We start from the raw sequence: 25344 nt of genomic DNA, 5'->3' as shown, positions 1-25344 counted from the left end.
CGCGACCAGGAAAGACGGGAGCCGGAGATTTACAACAAATCGGGGAGACAATATCTATTTAGAACTGATCAATTAATCTGTCAATCATCAATCTTCTTCAAGTGCACACGCTTTTAATCAGTTTATACACATGTATTACACTTGGTGGAGTGATAAAGTGTCCAGTGATAACGCAGCTCCTAACTGTCATTTTTAAACCCCATCTATAACATAGCATTTAGGGGCTTATTGGCTGCTGTATTATCACCTGTCACTTTATCACTTCACCAGGATTAATACATCTGCCCCTGGTTACTGGTAATATTCCACAAATCTGAGATCTCTTTTCCCATTGCATTATGGTCCCGATTCAAGTTTGATCGGAAGGGGCCAAATAAAGCCACAGTTTTTTTTCCTTCACTAATATAGATTTGTGACTCAACATCAGAACAATTACAAGTGATCAGTCCAGGAACCTTCTTGTGATTTGCTAGAAGCAAAGGAAGCGGACACACAGCTTCTTTTATGTGTGTAAAGTTTTTTCCTAAATGATTTGCGTGATTATTTTGGTATAAGGGACCCACGGGACCTCAGAGCAATAATCACTAAGGTGGTAAACTCTGGGGAAAAGGGGGTTGCAGTGATTTGGTGACATCTGCCCATTTTTTGTGACATTAGGAAATCGGGAGATTTATAGTCTGATTTAGCAATTTAATTGCTAAATAAAGGACATTTAATTAATATTTATGCAAAATTTACCTAATTAGATTCCAACAGAATTAAAGCACAAAATAATTACCAAAAAGAATATATGTGTCTTAAGTCTGGTATTGGGTGGGCGGACCCAGAGAGGACCCCAGCCAGGACCCCTGTCAGGGACAACAGCACTCATATAATTGGCCTTAACTCTGCGTTATGCGATATTTCCCCGCACACAGGACACAGTGAGATGGGGGAGCGCGGATCACAACACAACACAGCAGGGATAATTATGCTGTCATAAAAAATGTAGGCTGTATTTTCTCTGCTGTGAATGAATTGGATAATAAGTGAATTTCTTTGAATTAATTATGACCTCAAGTAATAAATGTGCATGGCAGAATGTCAGGCACCTGAATGGTCACATTGTCACATATTGTGCACAGTAACCTGCAGCAGTTACCACCGGCAGGCTATAACCAGGGGCATGCCTGTACTACGCAGGTTCTATGGATGGCTACATGCAATCCTGCATGACACCTAGTCTGAGCCGCCACAGAGCCTTATGTGTTCTTGACTAAAGAGATATCATGGCAACCGTAGTAACACATCGCTGTACCATGGTTTCCCATCTTGGTGGAGGGATAGTGAACACTGAGTGTGATGAATCCATTAGCTCATGGAAGGGTGTTAGCCCTAGACCAAGGAACACGTCTACCCCGTCCATTCCCCCATTGCAGATCCCAATAGATCTTTGTGGGTTTAGACCAGTCTCTCACAGCTGAAGGCAGGTGACAGCCCCACTGATACATGCATAATGTAAATCATTATTATCATACACATCACTAACGGATTCATCCGCCCCTCGTACATCTCATTACAGCTCTGACCTGGTCCGTGTCTATTAGGGTTGCCACCGCTCCAGGATTTCCTGGATTCTCCCTGAAGTGGTGGCAACCCTCCAGGATGTTTTTGCAGTCTCCCGGATTCTGGGATTCTACCGGAATCCGGGTAACTTTGAAAGCCTCCACAGCCTCCCAACTGAGTGTGCACACTGTCAGGGGCGTAGGAAGGGTGGTTCCAGCGGAGCGTGAGCTCCGGTTGCTAGAAAGGCCACAGGGCATGCACAGTGAGTCTCCAGCACTTGCAAGTTGCTGCCCGCCCCACAGCTCCCTCTACCTCCAGAAATATTTAAACTGGGCCGCAGGAGAGGAGAGGATGGAGGAGCACTGTGCAGCCCACAGCTGAGGATGCTGCAGCAGCGCTTCCTCCCAAACTGAGCCTCAGAGGAGAGATAAGCCGGCTGCTACTGTGTATCAGTCCCAGAGCAGAGTCCTCTGTGCTGTCAGATGAGGAAATGGTGAGGCCAATCTGGAGGGGGGGGGGTTGTGTGTGTGGACGGTCAGTGTTTGGGGCAGATATGCAGGTTAGAGAAGTGAGGGGGTGGGGGAGGTGCTGTGAAGTTGTTGTCACTGGTGTCAGTGTGAGGGGAGGATATATGAGGTGTCTCTGTGTAGGAGTTGTCAGTAGGGGAAATGTGTTATTAAATGTAACAATAGGGACTTCAATACATGTCTGTATTAGAGGCCACGCCCACTTTTCTGAAGAGGTCATGTGTGTTTTACAAAGTCACACCCACTTTTCCGGGAGCGCACGCGCACATGAAGGTGTGTGGGGGGGGGGGGGGTGTTTAATCTCCAGGAATCGAAGATGCCTGAGGTGGCAACCCTAGTGTCTATGCTTTATTATTCTGAATTCAGGCTGAACCAATCAGGACCCCTGTCAGGGACAACAACACCCATATAATTTGTGTTTGTCTAAAATGTAGTAAACAGTTATTGCTATAAATACCAAACTAAATAAATAAATACAAACAAATAATTAAATACTAAACTAAATACATACTAAATAAAGGTTATGGTACGCATCATAGACCGACCACTAATGGTCCACAGTCACAAGGTTGACAGGGTCAAATGGTCGACAGGGTCTAAAGGTCGTCAGGTAAAAGGTTGACAGATAAAATGTCGACATGGTTGAAAGGTCGACATAAATAAGGTCGACATGGTCAAATGGTCAACATTCAAAAGGTCGACGGAAAAAGATCTACACGTTTTTAATGTTTTTAGGGTGTCTATGTCGACATTGACACTGTCTAAGTGTACCGCGTCCCCTCGCATGGTTCGCTACGCTCGCCATGCTTTGGGCTCGGTGCCTCGCTACACTATTTTATTCTCCTTCCACACCCTAGTTGATGGTAGGGCATGAAATACCGCCTGTCGGCACATGTCAGCTGAACATTTAGTAAAAAGTGCATGTCGACCTTTTCCATGTCAACCTTTTGACCATGTTGACCTATTGCCTGTCGACCGTTAAACCCTGTCGACCTTTTGACCCCCTGTCGACCATTAGTCAGTCTATGATCAGTCCGGATACCCTAAATAAATAATTCAATAAATTGAAAAAATAAATAAATAAATATCAAAATAAACAAAATAAATAATTAAATACATACTAAAATAAATATAAAGTAAACTAAATAAATACTAACATAAATAAAAATACTAAATAAATAAATGAATACTAAAATAAATGTCAAAAAATACTAAACTACATAAATAAGTACTAAAATAAAAAATACCAAATAAATATTTAAATAAACTAAATAAATAATTAAATACATACTAAAATTAAATAAAATTACTAAGCTAAATAAATATTAAACAAAAAATATTATTATTAAATAAACACCAAAATAAATTTAAAAATACTAAACTAAATAAATAAAAAAGTACTAAAATAAAAAAATACTAAAATAAATAAATATTCTAATAAACTAACTAAATAATTAAATACATACTAAAATAAATAAAAACTAAATGAAAAAAAAATATACATTAATAAATACTAAATAAATAATAAAATAAATAATTAATGTAATAAATAAATGCTAAAATAAAGCCATGGAAATCTAAGTGCATATCCAAATATCTGCAGCTTTTATTCTTATCGTTAATGAATTCTTCTGTAACTGTCTGCTGTTTAGTCTCAATTACCAGGCATGCTAATTGCATCCCTGATTACACATTCGTTATCACTGTAATCTGTGGTAATAATTCTAGAGGCCCTCATTCGCAAAATCTCTTTCCAGCAACGTAAGACACTTTAACACTGATCGTAATTCGCCAACATAGAGGAAAACGCCTGGCAGACATATGTGCTTTATACAAGCTCAATCCCTGTAAGTGGCTTTCTGGCATTGTAAAGGAATCAGCTTCTGAGAAACTTCAGCAAACTCTGAAACAAGAACAACTAGTAATAGTTTTATGGAAAGAAAAACCATACAAGAGGGGTTGGCTCATCTTCTACAGAAAGCATGTTTCTAATTACCCCCCTAATACGTCTACCTCCAAATCAGGCTGTCCTGGAAGTGATTAGAGAGGGTTATCATCAGAGATCAGCAATACACACACTTTTATTTCTTTTCAAAAACTATTGTGGCATTTTTGGGTCGTTTTAGTGACAATAAATACAGGCTGTTTTTTGTTTTTCAGATTTAACTGAAAAAAAGACATTTAAGGAAAAATGATTTAGAAAAAAATGATAACTCCTTTCGAGTTTCATCTTGGCCTTTTACCGTGGCTGAGTGGATTGGCCAGAAGTGGGTTTTCACAAGACTGTTGCGTCAGATCCCAAGGGCGTAACTACCATAGGTGCAGGAGGTGCAGCTGCTATGGGGCCCGGAGCTGAAGGGGGCCCATCTTTGCTGTGTAAGTAATATGTTTTACATACATTTATCACCATCAGTTGCTATATAGGGGGCTCTTACAAATGTTTGCTATGGGGCCTATGAATATCTAGGTACGCCTCTGTCAGATCCACAAAAGACCACACCTCAGAAAAGAGGCAGGAATTCCCCACAGACCACACTTGCCTACCTGACCCTCTCCAGGAGGACACAATGATCTGTTCCTGGACTTCCCTGGTAATGTCTGATTGCCAGCACCTGTGGTGAAACACCTTTACCTAGCTCCCCACAGGTGATGCCAACCATACATTACCAGGGAAGTCCAGGAGAAGAGCATTTTCTCCCACATGGAGAGGGTCAGGAAGGCAAGTATGCCACAGCCACACATATAAATGCAGAGAGGACTTTGCACAAAATATTACCCAGACAGGAGGAAATGGGTTATGTTAGTAATAAGCGATTGGTTTATGCAACTTCATAGCATTCCATTCTCCTTCAGGGAGAAAATGCTCTGTTCCTGGACTTACCTGGTAATGTAGGACTGCCAGCACCTGTGGTGACACCTTTCTTATCAGTTACCTAGCTCCCCACAGGTGCTGGCAATCATACATTATCCCTACCTCCCAGCATGCCCCTCTCCAGGCGGACACAATGCTCTGCTCCTGGGCTTCCCTGGTAATGTATGATTGCCATCACCTGTGGTGACACCTTTCTTATCAGTTACCTAGCTCCCCACAGGTGCTGGCAATCATACATTATCCCTACCTCCCAGCATGCCCCTCTCCAGGCGGACACAATGCTCTGTTCCTGGGCTTCCCTGGTAATGTAGGATTGCCAGCACCTGTGGTGACACCTTTCTTATCAGTTACCTAGTTCCCCACAGGTGCTGGCAATCATACATTATAAATACCTCCCAGCATGCCCCTCTCCAGGAGGACACAATGCTCTGTTCCTGGGCTTCCCTGGTAATGTATGATTACCAGCACATGTGGTGACACCTTTCTTATCAGTTACCTAGCTCCCCACAGGTGCTGGCAATCCTACATTATCCATACCTCCCAGCATGCCCCTCTCCAGGAGGATACAATGATCTGTTCCTGGGCTTCCCTGGTAATGTAGGATTGCCAGCACATGTGGTGACACCTTTCTTATCAGTTACCTAGCTCCCCACAGGTGATGGCAATCATACATAATCCATACCTCCCAGCATGCCCCTCTCTCCAGGAGGATACAATGATCTGTTCCTGGGCTTCCCTGGTAATGTAGGATTGCCAGCACATGTGGTGACACCTTTCTTATCAGTTACCTAGCTCCCTACAGGTGCTGGCAATCATACATTATCCATACCTCCCAGCATGCCCCTCTCCAGGAGGACACAATGCTCTGTTCCTGGGCCTCCCCCTGGTAATGTATGATTGCCAGCACCTGTGGTGACACCTTTCTTATCAGTTACCTAGCTCCCCAAAGGTTCTGGCAATCATACATTATAAATACCTCCCAGCATGCCACTCTCCAGGAGGACACAATGCTCTGCTCCTGGGCTTCCCTGGTAATGTAGGATTGCCAGCACCTGTGGTGACACCTTTCTTATCAGTTACCCAGCTCCCCACAGGTGCTGGCAATCATACATTATCCATACCTCCCAGCCTGCCCCTCTCCAGGACACAATGCTCTGTTCCTGGGCTTCCCTGGTAATGTATGATTGCCAGCACCTGTGGTGACACCTTTCTTATCAGTTACCTAGCTCCCCACAGGTGCTGGCAATCATACATTATCCATACCTCCCAGCATGCCCCTCTCCATGAGGGACACAATGCTCTGTTCCTGGGCTTCCCTGGTAATGTAGGATTGCCGCACCTGTGGTGACACCTTTCTTATCAGTTACCCAGCTCCCCACAGGTGATGGCAATCATACATTATCCATACCTCCCAGCATGCCCCTCTCCAGGAGGACACAATGCTCTGCTCCTGGGCTTCCCTGGTAATGTAGGATCGCCAGCACCTGTGGTGACACCTTTCTTATCAATTACCTAGCTCCCTACAGGTGCTGGCAATCCTACATTATCCATACCTCCCAGCATGCCCCTCTCCAGGAGGACACAATGCTCTGCTCCTGGGCTTCCCTGGTAATGTAGGATTGCCAGCACCTGTGGTGACACCTTTCTTATCAGTTACCTAGCTCCCTACAGGTGCTGGCAATCCTACATTATCCATACCTCCCAGCATGCCCCTCTCCAGGAGGACACAATGCTCTGCTCCTGGGCTTCCCTGGTAATGTAGGATTGCCAGCACCTGTGGTGACACCTTTCTTATCAGTTACCTAGTTCCCCACAGGTGCTGGCAATCATACATTATAAATACCTCCCAGCATGCCCCTCTCCAGGAGGACACAATGCTCTGTTCCTGGGCTTCCCTGGTAATGTATGATTGCCAGCACCTGTGGTGACACCTTTCTTATCAGTTACCTAGCTCCCCACAGGTGCTGGCAATCATATATTATCCATACCTCCCAGCATACCCCTCTCCAGGAGGACACAATGCTCTGTACCTGGGCTTCCCTGGTAATGTATGATTGCCAGCACCTGTGGTGACACCTTTCTTATCAGTTACCTAGCTCCCCACAGGTGCTGGCAATCCTACATTATCCATACCTCCCAGCATGCCCCTCTCCAGGAGGACACAATGCTCTGCTCCTGGGCTTCCCTGGTAATGTAGGATTGCCAGCACCTGTGGTGACACCTTTCTTATCAGTTACCTAGTTCCCCACAGGTGCTGGCAATCATACATTATAAATACCTCCCAGCATGCCCCTCTCCAGGAGGACACAATGCTCTGTTCCTGGGCTTCCCTGGTAATGTAGGATTGCCATCACCTGTGGTGACACCTTTCTTATCAGTTACCTATCTCCCCACAGGTGCTGGCAATCCTACATTACCAGCGAAGTGCAGGAACAGAGCATGTTCTCCATGAAGGTCAGGTAGGCAACCCTGCCCTAATGTGCACAATGCATGCAGTGGGAGCAGGGAAGCGCTGTGTATACATACAATATATGCCTCACAGCAGTGAGGTCAAGGGTCTCATTTCCACTATGGCATACCTCCCAGCATGACCCAATGCTCTGCTCCTGCACTTCCCACATTGTATGATTGCCATCACCTGTGCTGACACCTTTCTTATCAATTAACCTGTTCAACACAGATGAGGGCAATCATTCATTTAAGAGGTCCAGAAGCAGAGCATTGTGTCCCTCCTGGAGAGGGTCATGTTGGGAGGTATGGTGGGGTCCTGACGGTGTAGAGCAGGCATGTCCAAACGGTGGCCCTCCAGCTGTTGTGCAACTACACATCCCAGCATGCATTGCCATAGTATTAGAATTCCCTAATAGCAGAACTGGGGCAAGGCATGATGGGACTTGCAGTTTCACAACAGCTGGAGGGCCATAGTTTGGACATGCCTGTCGTAGGGAACGCTATTGCAAAGAATGCTGGGATGTGTAGTTGACCAACAGCTGGAGGGCCACAGTTTGGACATGCCTGCCCTACTAGAAAAACTGTGCAAGGCATGATGGGACTTGTAGTTTCACAAGAGCTGGAGGGCCATAGTTTAGACATGCCTGGTGTATACTTAGTATGTTCCCCAGACTAGATGGGCCCTGTGGTTCTTATCTGCCATCACATTCCATGTGGCACACACTGGATCTCACTTCATGCGTCATGCACAATTGCAGACCAGATATATACATGAGTTCCTCCAGGACAGTGAGTGGGAGAGCGCAGGATGTAACAGGACAGTGGATAATAAGATGCACAGAGATGCGCTGGGATGTGATGCATGCAGCTGTGATGTAACAGCATCTCATTATGCGCTGTGCATCGTCTGTATTATCATCCCCCTCCCAGGGGCTCCTAAATAAGGGATGATCACCACTGGTCGCATCTCAATATCAAACTCTACCAGGTCAGGGGGGTGAGCGCTGGGCCAGCATCAACACATATCAAAGGGCCCCTCATCAAAGGGGAGAGCCCCTGCCAGAGATCTGCAACATACACCCATGTCAGGGGATGCTGGTACCACAGCAGCCTTCCAATCAGCTGGATGTCATCTATCTGTGTATCCATCCATCCATCTATCTATCTATCTATCTATCTGTATATCCATCCATCTATCTGTATATCCATCTATCTATCTATCTGTGTATCTATCTGTGTATCTATCTATCTGTATATCCATCCATCTATCTGTATATCCATCTATCTATCTGTGTATCCATCCATCTATCTATCTGTGTATCCATCCATCTATCTATCTGTATATCTATCTATCTATCTATCTATCTATCTATCTATCTATCTGTATAACTATCTATCTATCTGTGTATCCATCCATCTATCTATCTGTGTATCCATCCATCTATCTATCTGTATATCTATCTATCTATCTATCTATCTATCTATCTATCTATCTATCTATCTGTATAACTATCTATCTATCTATCTATCTATCTATCTATCTATCTATCTATCTATCTATCTATCTGTGTATCCATCTATCTATCTATCTATCTATCTATCTATCTGTATATCCATCCATCTATCTGTATATCCATCTATCTATCTGTGTATCTATCTGTGTATCTATCTATCTGTATATCCATCCATCTATCTGTATATCCATCTATCTATCTGTGTATCCATCCATCTATCTATCTGTGTATCCATCCATCTATCTATCTATCTATCTATCTATCTATCTATCTATCTATCTGTGTATCCATCTATCTATCTATCTATCTATCTGTATATCCATCCATCTATCTATCTATCTATCTATCTGTGTATCCATCCATCTATCCATCTATCCATCTATCTATCTATCTGTATATCCATCCATCTATCTATCTATCTGTGTATCCATCCATCTATCTATCTGTGTATCCATCCATCTATCTATCTGTATATCTATCTATCTATCTATCTATCTATCTATCTATCTATCTATCTGTATATCTATCTGTATATCTATCTATCTATCTATCTATCTATCTATCAATCAATCTATCTATCTGTGTATCCATCCATCTATCTATCTATCTATCTATCTATCTATCTATCTGTATATCCATCCATCTATCTATCTATCTGTGTATCCATCCATCTATCTATCTATCTATCTATCTATCTATCTATCTATCTATCTATCTATCTGTGTATCCATCTATCTATCTGTATATCCATCCATCTATCTATCTATCTATCTATCTATCTATCTATCTATCTATCTATCTATCTGTGTATCCATCTATCTATCTATCTATCTATCTATCTATCTATCTATCTATCTGTGTATCCATCCATCTATCTATCTGTGTATCCATCCATCTATCTATCTATCTATCTGTATATCCATCCATCCATCTATCTATCTATCTATCTATCTATCTATCTATCTATCTATCTATCTATCTATCTATCTATCTATCTATCTGTATATCCATCCATCTATCTATCTGTATATCCATCCATCTATCTATCTATCTATCTATCTATCTATCTATCTATCTATCTATCTGTGTATCCATCCATCTATCTATCTGTATATCCATCTATCTATCTATCTATCTGTGTATCCATCTATCTATCTATCTATCTATCTGTGTATCCATCTATCTATCCATCTATCTATCTATCTATCCATCTATCTATCTATGTATCCATCCATCTATCTATATATCCATCCATCTATCTATCTGTGTATCCATCCATCTATCTATCTGTGTATCTATCTATCTATCTATCTATCTATCCATCCATCTATCTGTATATCCATCCATCTATCTGTGTATCCATCCATCTAATCTATCTATCTATCTATCCATCCATCTATATATCTATCTATCTATATGTATATCCATCCATCTATCTATCTGTATATCCATCCATCCATCTATCCATCCATCCATCCATCCATCCATCCATCCATCTATCTATCTGTATATCCATCCATCTATCTATCTGTATATCCATCCATCCATCTATCTATCTATCTATCTGTATATCCATCCATCTATCTATCTGTATATCCATCCATCCATCTATCTATCTGTATATCTATCTATCTATCTATCTATCTGTATATCCATCTTTCTATATATCTATCTATCTATCTATCTGTATATCCATCTATCTGTAAATCTACCAGTCTTTCTATCCGTCTACCTATCGGTCTACCTATCTATATATCCGCATGTCTACCTGTCTGTCTGTCTGTCTGTCTGTCTGTCTGTCTGTCTATCTATCTATCTATCTATCTATCTATCTATCTATCTATCTGAATATCCATCCATCCATCTATCTGAATATCCATCTATCTATCTATCTATCTATCTATCTATCTATCTATCTATCTATCTATACATCCATCTATCTATCTATCTATCTATCTATCTATCTATACATCCATCTATCTATCTATACATCCATCTATCTATCTATCTATCTATCTATCTATCTATCTATCTATCTATCGATCTATCCGTCCATCTATGTATCTATCTATCTGTCTGTCTATCTATCTATCCGTCTATCTACCTGTCCATCTATCTATCCTCCTATCTATATTTCAATTTTTATATCCGTCTGTCTACCTAGCTATATACCATCATGGACAGAAGAAGACAAAGCTTTTCAATGTGGTGCACCTGTGTCATTTCTCACAATTGGAGTAAAATATCACCTTTATTATTGTGGTTAAAAACTAGTGAAATATAAGAAACACATAAAACAAGTGAAGACAAGGAAAGAATAAAGTGTGTTAACAGTCGGTGGCTTACTGACTACGCACTATGTTCTGATTAATCAATAACAATAACCAGGTTGCTCACATGAGAGACATACAGTATCTATATATCCCTCTGTCTACCTACCTAAATAGCAGTCTATTTATAAATCCACCTGTCTCCCTATCTATATATTCATCTGTCTATCTATATATCTATCTGTCTACCTATCTATATATCCATCTGTCTACCTATCTATATATCCATCTGTCTACCTATCTATATATCCATCTGTCTACCTATCTATATATCCATCTGTCTACCTACCTAAATAGCAATCAGTCTATTTATAAATCCACCTGTCTCCCTATCTATATATTCATCTGTCTATCTATATATCTATCTGTCTACCTATCTATCTATATATCCATCTGTCTACCTATCTATATATCCACCTGTCTACCTATCTATATATCCACCTGTCTCCCTATCTATATATTCATCTGTCTATCTATATATCCATCTGTCTACATATATATATATATATCCATCTGCTACCTATCTATATATCCCTCTGTCTACCTACCTAAATAGCAATCAGTCTATTTATAAAACCACATGTCTCCCTATCTATATATTCATCTGTCTATCTATATATCTATCTGTCTAGCTATCTATATATCCATCTGTCTACCTATCTATATATCCATCTGTCCATCTATCTATATATCCATCTGTCTATCTAACTCTATATCCATCTGTCTACCTATCTATATATCCATCTGACTACCTATCTATGGGCCTTATTCTGGTCGGTGCGGCCGGAGCCGAATATGCGGCCAGGACCGTGCGTCCTAAACCCCGCCTTTCGTACGGATCGCTCACTCCGTCTGAATGCGGTAATCGGAGCACGAGTGGATTTCTCACGGATACGCCTCCTCCATCTCAGGGAACCTCCCCCATCATTCGATGGTCGCAGAACATCGAATACAGGACCGAGTGGCCAGGCAGCTCCCGCAACCTCAGACCACACGGGCATTTCTCCGTGCAAAAGCAGGGATCTGGGCGGGCAGCTGACATCCGGCAATGTCATATTCCGCCCCCTACACGTGCGTCACGACCGCATTACCATACGTACGCCCAGCGTTTTCATGGGAACGCCCATGAAACGCGGGGTGTAAACATATGGTAATGAACCAAAACAGCCCTTCACGCCCCTCTCCACCCCCTGTTCGTAGTGTTCACATTTCATGCGGAATGTGGCCGTGCGTCCCGCTCGCACATGCGCAGAGACGCCTCTGCACATGCGCAGACACAAAACATCGGCGGCACGAACGCACGCGGACATTACCGCACCAACCAGAATAAGGGCCTATATATCTATCTGTCTATCTATATAGCCCTCTGTCTATATATATATTCACCTGTCTGCCTATCTATATATATCCATCTGTCTAGTGTCTATATATATATTCACCTGTCTGCCTATCTATATATATCCATCTGTCTATCTATATATCTATCTGTCTACCTATCTCTATATCCATCTGTCTATCTATCTATATATCCATCTGTCTATCTATATATCTATCTGTCTACCTATCTCTATATCCATCTGTCTATCTATCTATATATCCATCTGTCTATCTATATATCTATCTGTCTACCTATCTCTATATCCATCTGTCTATCTATCTATATATCCACCTGTCTACCTATCTATATATCCATCTGTCTACTTATCTATATATCTGTCTTTCTACCTACCTATATATCCATCTGTCTACCTATCTATATATCCATCTTTCTACCTATCTATATATCCATCTGTCTACCTATCTATATATCCAATATCCATCTGTCTACCTATCTATATATCCATCTGTCTATCTATCTATATATCCACCTGTCTATCTATCTATATATCCATCTGTCTATCTATATATCCGTCTTTCTACCTATCTATATATCCATCTGTCTATCTATATATCCGTCTTTCTACCTATCTATATATCCATCTGTCTATCTATCTATATATCCACCTGTCTACCTATCTATATATCCATCTGTCTATCTATCTCTATCCATCTGTCTACCTATCTATCTATATATATCCGTCTGTCTACGTATCTATATATCCATCTGTCTACGTATCTATATATCCATCTGTCTACCTATCTATATATATCCGTCTGTCTACCTATCTATATATCCATCTGTCTACCTATCTATATATCCATCTGTCTATCTATATATCCATCTGTCTATCTTTATATCCATCTGTCTACCTATCTATATATCCACCTGTCTACCTATCTATATATCCGTCTGTCTACCTATCTATATATCTGTCTGTCTACCTATCTATATATCCATCTATCTACCTATCTATATATCCGTCTATCTATCTATTTATCCGTCTATCTACCTATCTATATATCCATCTGTCTACCTATCTATATATCCGTCTGTCTACCTATCTATATATCCGTCTGTCTAACTATCTATATATCCATCTGTCTATCTTTATATCCATCCATCTGTCTACCTATCTATATATCCACCTGTCTACCTATCTATATATCCATCTATCTACCTATCTATATATCCAGCTGTCTATCTATCTATATAACTGTCTGTCTACCTATCTATATATCCATCTATCTACCTATCTATATATCCGTCTGTCTATCTATCTATATATCCGTCTGTCTACCTATCTATATATCCGTCTTTCTACCTATCTATGTATCCATCTGTCTACCTATCTATATATCCATCTGTCTATCTATCTCTCTATCCATCTGTCTACCTATCTATCTATATATATCCGTCTGTCTACGTATCTATATATCCATCTGTCTACGTATCTATATATCCATCTGTCTACCTATCTATATATATCCGTCTGTCTTCCTATCTATATATCCATCTGTCTACCTATCTATATATCCATCTGTCTATCTATATATCCATCTGTCTATCTTTATATCCATCTGTCTATCTTTATATCCATCTGTCTACCTATCTATATATCCACCTGTCTACCTATCTATATATCCACCTGTCTACCTATCTATATATCCATCTATTTACCTATCTATATATCCAGCTGTCTATCTATCTATATATCTGTCTGTCTACCTATCTATATATCCATCTATCTACCTATCTATATATCCGTCTGTCTATCTATCTATATATCCGTCTATCTACCTATCTATATATCCATCTATCTACCTATCTATATATCCGTCTGTCTATCTATATATCCATCTGTCTATCTTTATATCCATCCATCTGTCTACCTATCTATATATCCACCTGTCTACCTATCTATATATCCATCTATCTACCTATCTATATATCCAGCTGTCTATCTATCTATATAACTGTCTGTCTACCTATCTATATATCCATCTATCTACCTATCTATATATCCGTCTGTCTATCTATCTATATATCCGTCTGTCTACCTATCTATATATCCATCTATCTACCTATCTATATATCCATCTATCTACCTATCTATATATCCGTCTGTCTACCTATCTATATATCCGTCTGTCTACCTATCTATCTATATATCCGTCTGTCTACCTATCTATATATCCGTCTGTCTACCTATCTATATATCCGTCTGTCTACCTATCTGTATATCCACCTGTCTCCCTATCTATATATCCATCTGCTACCTATCTATATATCCATCTGCTACCTATCTATATATCCATCTGTCTACCTATCTATATATCCACCTGTCTACCTATCTATATATCCATCTGCTACCTATCTATATATCCATCTGTCTACCTATCTATATATCCACCTGTCTACCTATCTATATATCCATCTGCTACCTATCTATATATCCATCTGCTACCTATCTATATATCCATCTGCTACCTATCTATATATCCGTCTGTCTGTCTATCTATCTATCTATCTATCTATCTATCTATCTATCTCCGTCTGTCTACCTATCTATATATCCATCTGTCTACCTATCTATACATCCATCTGTCTATCTATCTATATGTCCATCTGTCTATCTATCTATCTATCTATATCCGTCTGTCTATCTATCTATATATCCATCTGCTACCTATCTATATATCCATCTGTCTATCTATCTATATAGCCATCTGTCTGTCTATCTATATAGCCATCTGCTACCTATCTATATATCCATCTGTCTATCTATCTATATATCCACCTGTCTACCTATCTATATATCCATCTGCTACCTATCTATATATCCATCTGCTACCTATCTATATATCCATCTGTCTACCTATCTATATATCCACCTGTCTACCTATCTATATATCCATCTGCTACCTATCTATATATCCATCTGCTACCTATCTATATATCCATCTGCTACCTATCTATATATCAGTCTGTCTATCTATCTATCTATCTATCTATCTCCGTCTGTCTACCTATCTATATATCCATCTGTCTACCTATCTATATATCCATCTGTCTATCTATCTATATGTCCATCTATCTATCTATCTATCTATCTATATCCGTCTGTCTATCTATCTATCTATATATCCATCTGCTACCTATCTATATAGCCATCTGTCTACCTATCTATATATCCATCTGTCTACCTATCTATATATCCATCTGCTACCTATCTATATATCCATCTGTCTGTCTATCTGTATAGCCATCTGTCTGTCTATCTATATAGCCATCTGTCTACCTATCTATATATCCATCTGCTACCTATCTATATATCCATCTGCTACCTATCTATATATCCATCTGTCTACCTATCTATAATATATCTATCTATCTACCTATCTATGGCCCTTATTCTGATCGGTGCGGCCGGAGCCGCATATGCGGCTCTGACCGCACCAGGCGAATCCCCGCCTTCCATACGGATCGCCACGGCCGTCCGTACGCGGACATGTGGCGATCCGCATGAATGTGTACGGGGATACGCCTCCTCCATGGTGGGAGCAGCCCCTGCATTCGATGGTCGCCGAACATCGAATGCAGGGCCGCACGCTCCACCAGGTCCCGCTACACAAGACCACACGGACACTTGTCCGTGTGAAATCTTGTATGGGGGCGGGCAGCTGACATCCGGCGATGTCAGATGCCCGCCCTGTACCCACGCGTCATAGCCTCATTAGCATGCGTACGCCCCGCGTTTGCATGGGAACGCCCATGAAACGCGGGGCGTATGCATATGCAAATGAGGCTTCATAGCCCCTCACGCCCCTATCCACCCCCTTTGCGGCGGACAAAATACGTGTACGGCGAATTCGGCTGCACATGCGCAGAGTAGCCTCTGCACATGCGCAGACCGAAAACATCGGTGGAACGGCCGCATGCGGCCGTTACCGCACGAAGCAGAATAAGGGCCTATATATCCATCTGTCTGTCTATCTGTATAGCCATCTGTCTGTCTATCTATATATCCATCTGTCTACCTATCTATATATCCATCTGTCTACCTATCTATATATCCATCTGCTACCTATCTATATATCCATCTGTCTACCTATCTATAATATATCTATCTATCTATCTATATATCCATCTGCTACCTATCTATATATCCATCTGCTACCTATTTATATATCCATCTGTCTACCTATCTATATATCCACCTGTCTACCTATCTATATATCCATCTGTCTACCTATCTATATATCCACCTGTCTACCTATCTATATATCCATCTGCTACCTATCTATATATCCATCTGCTACCTATCTATATATCCATCTGTCTACCTATCTATATATCCATCTGCTACCTATCTATATATCCACCTGTCTACCTATCTATATATCCATCTGTCTACCTATCTATATATCCATCTGCTACCTATCTATATATCCACCTGTCTACCTATCTATATATCCACCTGTCTACCTATCTATATATCCATCTGTCTACCTATCTATATATCCATCTGCTACCTATCTATATATCCATCTGTCTACCTATCTATATATCCATCTGTCTACCTATCTATAATATATCTATCTATCTATCTATATATCCATCTGCTACCTATCTATATATCCATCTGCTACCTATTTATATATCCATCTGTCTACCTATCTATATATCCACCTGTCTACCTATCTATATATCCACCTGTCTACCTATCTATATATCCATCTGCTACCTATCTATATATCCATCTGCTACCTATCTATATATCCATCTGCTACCTATCTATATATCCATTTGTCTACCTATCTATATATCCACCTGTCTACCTATCTATATATCCACCTGTCTACCTATCTATATATCCACCTGTCTACCTATCTATATATCCATCTGCTACCTATCTATATATCCATCTGCTACCTATCTATATATCCATCTGCTACCTATCTATATATCCATCTGCTACCTATCTATATATCCATCTGTCTACCTATCTATATATCCGTCTGTCTACCTATCTATATATCCATCTGTCTATCTATCTATATATCCATCTGTCTACCTATCTATATATCCGTCTGTCTACCTATCTATATATCCGTCTGTCTACCTATCTATATATCCATCTGTCTATCTATCTATATATCCATCTGTCTACCTATCTATATATCCATCTGCTACCTATCTATATATCCACCTGTCTACCTATCTATATATCCATCTGCTACCTATCTATATATCCATCTGTCTACCTATCTATATATCCGTCTGTCTACCTATCTATATATCCGTCTGTCTATCTATCTATATATCCACCTGTCTACCTATCTATATATCCGTCTGTCTACCTATCTATATATCCGTCTGTCTACCTATCTATATATCCATCTGTCTATCTATCTATATATCCATCTGTCTACCTATCTATATATCCGTCTGTCTACCTATCTATATATCCACCTGTCTACCTATCTATATATCCATCTGCTACCTATCTATATATCCATCTGCTACCTATCTATATATCCATTTGTCTACCTATCTATATATCCACCTGTCTACCTATCTATATATCCATCTGTCTACCTATCTATATATCCATTTGTCTACCTATCTATATATCCACCTGTCTATCTTGATATCTGTCTGTCTTCCTATCTATATATCCATCTGTCTATCTTTATATCCATCTGTCTATCTATCTATCTATCTATCCATCTGCTACCTATCTATATATCCATCTGTCTATCTTTATATCCATCTGTCTATCTATATATCCACCTGTCTATCTATCTATATATCCATCTGCTACCTATCTTTATATCCATCTCTCTATCCATCTATCTCATATATCATATATACTGTATATGTCTAGTGTCCGTTTGGGTCTCCGAAACACCGCTATCTGTTGGCAGCGAGTGAAACTACATCTCTTTCCTCTCACACATGCACAAACACAGAGGCAATCACAAGGTAGCAGACCAGCTTTCAAAGCATTTGCATTTTCAAAGCCTTTTGTGGGCTTACTAGTATCTATCTCTGTTACATCAATCTGATCTATCTATCCCCCCCTCCCCCCCGCATGTGCAAACCTGCAAACCTCCACCATCGGCTGGAGGAGCCAATTTGGACCGCAGGTCTGAATGGTCCCCTAGGATGGGTGCACTATGTAGGATTACCCAGGGTGGTATTGCAGTGTCCTAAAGCTTAGGTAGCTTAGGTAAAGCTTAGTAGGGGCCTACCAGTCAGTCCCATGTTTGTACCAGCTGAGGCAGCCACGGTGGGAGCACTACACTGGGAGATAAGGACATAGTTACACTTGTGAACATGATGTATAACCTGTATCAGGCATTCCCAGATGCAGTATAAAGTCCTAGCACTGGCTGTTCACACACCTGCGGCAGCCAGACCACTACCCCCCCCCCCCCTCCCCTCCAGACTGGGGCAGAGGTCTGTGCTGCTGTTCCCGAGAAGTGTTCTCAGTGCAGGATGAAATGTGACTTTAGTTGCGTAGAATTTCTAAGACGTGCGTCCACAATAATCAGAAAAACATGTCTCCACCTGGAACAGAGCGGATGGTTAGGGAATATGGAAATGAGTTCCATAAATCTAGAACGTCACGCCGAGTAATGTTATAATGTGAAGAAATATTTACTTTGTGCTGTAAATTCACAATTCATGCAAACGTCTTACAGTCCTGTTCCCCTGGGAAGTGGCGTAAATGGCGTTTCCTGTGGCGCCTCCATAACACTGCAATGAGCCGTAGGTATCACTTTACCATTCTCTGAAACACGTAACCTCTCTGCGCCCGCACCGTGTGCTAATGGCCTCTGGGATACACTATAGCTGGAGAGGGATCTTCAGACCCCTCTCCAGTAGCTGTAGGTATCTAGGAAGGAAAGCCTTCTGCTTACAGTCATTTTGGTGGGAATGATACTCCCCGTCCCGGGGTATGATAACATGACATGTTAGTTATTTATCCCTATTTTTGTTCCCCTGCTACATGGACATCCCCACAACCTACAGATGTGCCTGGGAAGAACGTTCTCAAGACAAGTGCTTTGCAATACGTTTTCTAAATTGCAGTCCAAAAATAATGCAGCCAGTATTTACCCTGCACAGAAACAAAATAACGCACACAAATCTAACTCTCTCTACACATGTTACATCTGCCCCACCTGCAGTGCACATGGTTTTGCCCATTTTCCAAACAAATTTGTACTGAGCTCAGATCTGAATAAGGCCCTATGTACATAAATGATTTTATCCTCAAATTCTGCTGGGTTTAGGCTCCTTCTCAGCAACCGGGGGAGGGGGGGGGGGGGGTAGGGTGCATCCATAGGGACCAGAGGTGGGAGACCCAAATAAAACCAGCTTTGCAGAGTAGAAACCATTTTGTCCCCATAGAAATGAACCCTGTCCACTGAGTGACCTGGGAAACATTGTCCACAAAACAAGAGGCACCAGGACGTGGACCCTGGACCGTCACAGGCCCCCACCCTCTGCATCCACAATCACCGCCATCTTGACCTGTAAAACCATCCGCCATGGCGCACATCAGCTGCAGGTGCCTCCACGCGGCAGAGGATCAGAACGCGGAATGTAAAGGCAGCCATATTGTTAGCTATTCCTCCGCCAGGAATGAGTGCCGTCCCTGAGTCACGCACCTCTCACCTCATAAGTGCCTCACAGTTTGCAGACAGTCATAAGTCCTCAGTGAGGCGGTTTCTGGACCCGACAACCCCCCCCCCCCCCCCCGTACAGTAATAATTAATAACACCACTGACACAATGGGTGCATTAAGAGGAAATTGAGTCCACACATAACAATGGGCGCACAGCAGAATTCACCATTAATTGCTCAGACGTCAGGGAACACGGTACAAGCATGAAAGACACCAGAGGTAAGTCATTATTTCCTCTGCCGCACACCACAGACATGTCCTCATTTAGGTGGCTTATTGGGATTAGCACCTGGTGTTCCTGTGACAGGGGGCACTGTGCTGAGTGACGCCCCCCCCCCCCCCCTCCTCTCAGTACTGAGGACTCGTCAGAGGGTCAGAGCATTCCTCCAGCAACTACATGTGGGACCTATAAGGGAATTGTGCAGTCTCCCAGCCCGGTCCCTGGAGAATGTGACTGCCTAGATAAGGCTGCAGATAAGATTCCAGCACTGGGTATAAATGTGAGGGTGCTGGACACAGGGCAGCAGACTATAAGGGGGAGAGGAGAGAGCAGCAGCTACAGTATCACCTGGATCTTCTGTCAGACCTGAGAATGGAGAGGATGCTGATTGTGCTGCTGGTGACCCTACACCTGCACTGCTCCACAGCCCACCCTGTCACAGAGCCGGACACAGAGCTGGATGCCCTCAGGGTAAGACCCCACTCTGTCCTATGTAGCTAATGGTGCCAGACTAGATTGTAAGCTCCTCTGTACAAGTCAGCCCAGTGATAATAGGAACCACAGAGACAACTCTCCGTCTCTCTCTCTATATATATATTATGTGAGGGGGGAGTGGATGTATGTATATATATGTATGTGTGTGTGTATACATATATACTGTATATATATATAACATACATGCTGTATATATGTGAGGGGGGTGGATGACAATGTGACATTTAGAACCACTGAGTTACTGTTAGAGACGAATCACTAGAACAGGACATAGAATGATTGGGGATGCAGTTTAAATCCCGGTGGTCGGGATCCCGGGATTCAGAATCCCGACCGCCGAAATCACGACAGTTTCTCCCTCCGTGGGTGTCCACGACACCCCTGGAGGGAGAATAAATTAGCGTGCCGAGCGTAGCGAGGCACCGGGCCCGCTGCGCGGCATGGAAAACAGCGAGCCCGCAAGGGGGGGCGATCCACGTCCCCCCCTTGTCGGGATTTCGGCGGTCGGGATTTTGAACGCCGGGAACCCGACCGCCGGGATTTCATACTGAATCCAATGATTGTACACAAAGTATACGCAGAGCATGTACATAGTACATACATGACCACAATAACATAGTACATACATGACCACAATAACATATTACATAAATGACCACAATAACATGGTTACTATAATGCCTCGCTCATCCACTAACGCACAACGGTGATTCTCCAGCTGCTGTGGGGCCATAAATCTAAGACTACCGGGCTCTATGTGCTAAACCTTAGATACCGCAGAGAAAGAGATAAAGTACCAGCCAGTCAGCTCCTAAGTGGCTGGTACTAATGTTTTTTAAAGCACAGCTGTAATAGTTGGAGCTGGTTGGCTGGTACTGTATCTCTCTCCAAGGATTACTACATATCCCCCCCAGCCTGCAAAATGGCATTTAGGAGCTGATTGGCTGGTACTTTATCACCTTCCAAGGATTAGTACATAGACCCCACTTGGTCAAAAAAACCTTTAAGGTAAAGAAACATGATTCATACACAATTCTATGTATTATACACACTGGAGCTAGTGATTTATGGTTACAGTTTGTGTGCTCAGGGTGTGCTGGAACTTGTAGTTCTACCACACTGGAGCTGCTGGTAATTGATGGTAACGCTCTGTGTGCTAAGGGTGTGCTGGAACTTGTAGTTCTACCACACTGGGGCTGCTAGTAATTTATAGTTACGCTCTGTGTCCTCAGGGTGTGCTGGAGCTTGTAGTTCTACCACACTGGAGCTGCTGGTAATTTATAGTGCTCTGTGTGCTCAGGGTGTGCTGGAGCTTGTAGTTCTACCACACTGGAGCTGCTGGTAATTTATAATGCTCTGTGCGCTCAGGGTGTGCTGGAAATTGTAGTTCTACCACACTGGGGCTGCTAGTAATTTATGGTTACACTCTTTTTGCTCAGGGTGTGCTGGAGCTTGTAGTTCTACCCCACTGGAGCTGCCGGTAATTGATGGTAATGCTCTGTGTGCTCAGGGTGTGCTGGAACTTGTAGTTCTACCACACTGGGGCTGCTGCTAATTGATGGTAACGCTCTGTGTCCCCAGGGTGTGCTGGAATTTGTAGTTCTACCCCACTGGGGCTTCTGTTAATTGATGGTTACACTCTGTGTCCTCAGGGTGTGCTGGAGAAGCTGGAGGACAAGCTGGCAGTGATTGAGGCTTTGGAGAACAGTCCAGGGTTGCTGGAGACCAGATTGGAAGACCCTCCACAGCTAGTGACCCCAGAAGAGACAAGAGCCCCCCGCAACAACCCACCCACCATCAATGACTCGCTCCTGAAGGGGCTAAGAACGATAGAGAACCGCAGGATGATGCGAGGCTCCAGCTGCTTCGGGAGGCGGATAGACAGGATCGACTCTCTGAGCGGGCTGGGCTGCAATGGTAAGTCCTATACTCTCCAGCCGCCTGGGAACTACAAGTCCCAGCATGGTTACCTAAGATGTATTTATAGCACTGCAATAAGGAGACTGGGTATAGTACCTGACGTGAGTTCTGATCTGTGCCTCCTATATACTGTATATACTGCTGACATCCTCCAGGGTCTCCGCATCTTTAACACGTCAGCCATAATTACCGACTACTATTATACACAGAGGGACACCAAGGACTGACACAAGCTACTGCTACACATTAACCCTTCATAGCCATATGAACTATGCTATGGACTCCATGCAGCACATCAGTCCTGGGCACAGTGCTATAGACTCCACGCAGCACATCAGTCCTGGGCACAGTGCTATAGACTCCCTGCAGCACTTGAGTCCTGGGCACAGTGCTGTAGACTCCCTGCAGCACATCAGTCCTGTGCACAGTGCTGTAGACTCCCTGCAGCACATCAGTCATGGGCACAGTGCTATAGACTCCATGCAGCACATCAGTCCTGGGGCACAGTGCTATATACTCCATGCAGCACATGAGTCCTGGGCACAGTGCTATAGACTCCACGCAGCACATCAGTCCTGGGCACAGTGTTATAGACTCCATGCAGCACATCAGTCCTGGGCACAGTGTTATAGACTCCATGCAGCACATCAGTCCTGGGGCACAGTGCTATAGACTCCACTCAGCACATCAGTCCTGGGGCCCATTGTTGTATAACTCCCTGCAGCACATCAGTCCTGGGGCACAGTGCTATATACTCCATGCAGCACATCAGTCCTGGGCACAGTGTTATAGACTCCCTGCAGCACATGAGTCCTGGCCACAGTGCTATAGACTCCATGCAGCACATCAGTCCTGGGGCACATTGCTATATAACTCCCTGCAGCACATCAGTCCTGGGCACTGTGCTATAGACTCAGTGCAGCACATCAGTCCTGGGGCTCAGTGCTATAGACTCAGTGCAGCACATCAGTCATGGGGAACAGTGCTACAGACTCTGTGCAGCACATCAGTCCGGAGCACAGTGCTATAGACTCTCTGCAGCACATCAGTCCTGGGCACAATGCTATAGATTCTCTACAGCACATCAGTCCTGGGCACAGTGCTATAGACTCCCTACAGCACATCAGTCATGTGGCACAGTGCTATAAACTTCCTATAGCACATCAGTTGTGAGCAGTTATATATACTGTGCAATAAGGGTGCTGATGTTAGCAAGCAGTTATATACTGTGCAATAAGGGCACTGATGTTAGTAAGCTGTTTTTACTGTGCAATAGGGGCAATGATGTTATTGAGCAGTTATATATACTGTGCAATAGAGGCGCTGATGTTAGTAAGCGGTTATACACTGTGCAATAAGGGCACTGATGTTAGTAAGCATTTTTTACTGTGCAATAGGGGCAATGATGTTATTGAGCAGTTATATAATACTGTGCAATAGAGGCGCTGATGTTAGTGAGCAGTTATATACTGTGCAATAAGGGCACTGATGTTAGCAAGCAGTTATATACTGTGCAATACGGGTGCTGATGTTAGTAAGCGGTTATACACTGTGCAATAAGGGCACTGATGTTAGTAAGCGGTTTTTACTGTGCAATAGGGGCAATGATGTTATTGAGCAGTTATATATACTGTGCAATAGAGGCGCTGATGTTAGTGAGCAGTTATATACTGTGCAATAAGGGCACTGATGTTAGTGAGCAGTTATATACTGTGCAATAGGGGCAATGATGTTATTGAGCAGTTATATATACTGTGCAATAGAGGCGCTGATGTTAGTGAGCAGTTATATACTGTGCAATAAGGGCACTGATGTTAGTCAGCAGTTATATACTGTGCAATAAGGGCACTGATGTTAGTAAGCGGTTATACACTGTGCAATACGGGCGCTGATGTTGGTATATTGGTAATATATCCTGTCATATAAATGCATCTTATTCTGACTGTGGGCTTTTCTCCTTAGGGTTCCGAAGGATTTGATGCAATGAGAGCTGCAGAGACCTCGTCGCTACCTTAAGCCCCCGCAAGACGCCTCACGAGAACCTTCTATTTATGATGAGACTCCTCATATTTATTTATTTATACCTATTTATTTGATGTTTTATAAAAATACATTTGTAATTTTTAACACTCATTGTTCATATGAAAATAAAACATTGTACACTATGATCTGCTGTGTGTGTGGACAGGATCACTCCAGGATAACGCAGACACAGACTTTGGGTTAAGTCATCTATTAATAAGAACCTTACTGGCACCACAAATATCCACATCCACATCTGGGATTTGTGCTGCTAGTGATACTTCCATAGAAACATGAATAGCAACACCTAACCTGGATACATACAGTGCTGACTGAAGAGCTTGCAGTTTGTTGTCCTTGCATCGGAAGCG

At 42.4% G+C, this 25344-nt stretch overlaps 1 protein-coding gene across 1 annotated transcript; it reads left to right on the top strand.

The window, feature by feature from the left end:
- Positions 1 to 20697: 20697 nt before the first annotated feature.
- Positions 20698 to 25119, top strand: NPPB (natriuretic peptide B). The gene is made up of 3 exons (XM_083162120.1): positions 20698 to 21007; positions 22684 to 22948; positions 24914 to 25119. Exons 1-3 carry the CDS (start codon positions 20909 to 20911, stop codon positions 24928 to 24930), a joined length of 381 nt encoding a protein of 126 aa, XP_083018246.1. The 5' UTR covers positions 20698 to 20908; the 3' UTR covers positions 24931 to 25119.
- The last annotated feature ends 225 nt before the right edge of the window (positions 25120 to 25344 follow it).

Source organism: Crinia signifera, chromosome 19 (assembly GCF_055691185.1).
Source record: "Crinia signifera chromosome 19, ASM5569118v1, whole genome shotgun sequence".
Classification (NCBI taxonomy): Eukaryota; Metazoa; Chordata; class Amphibia; order Anura; family Myobatrachidae; genus Crinia; species Crinia signifera.
This window is presented reverse-complemented; position numbering and strand designations above follow the sequence as displayed.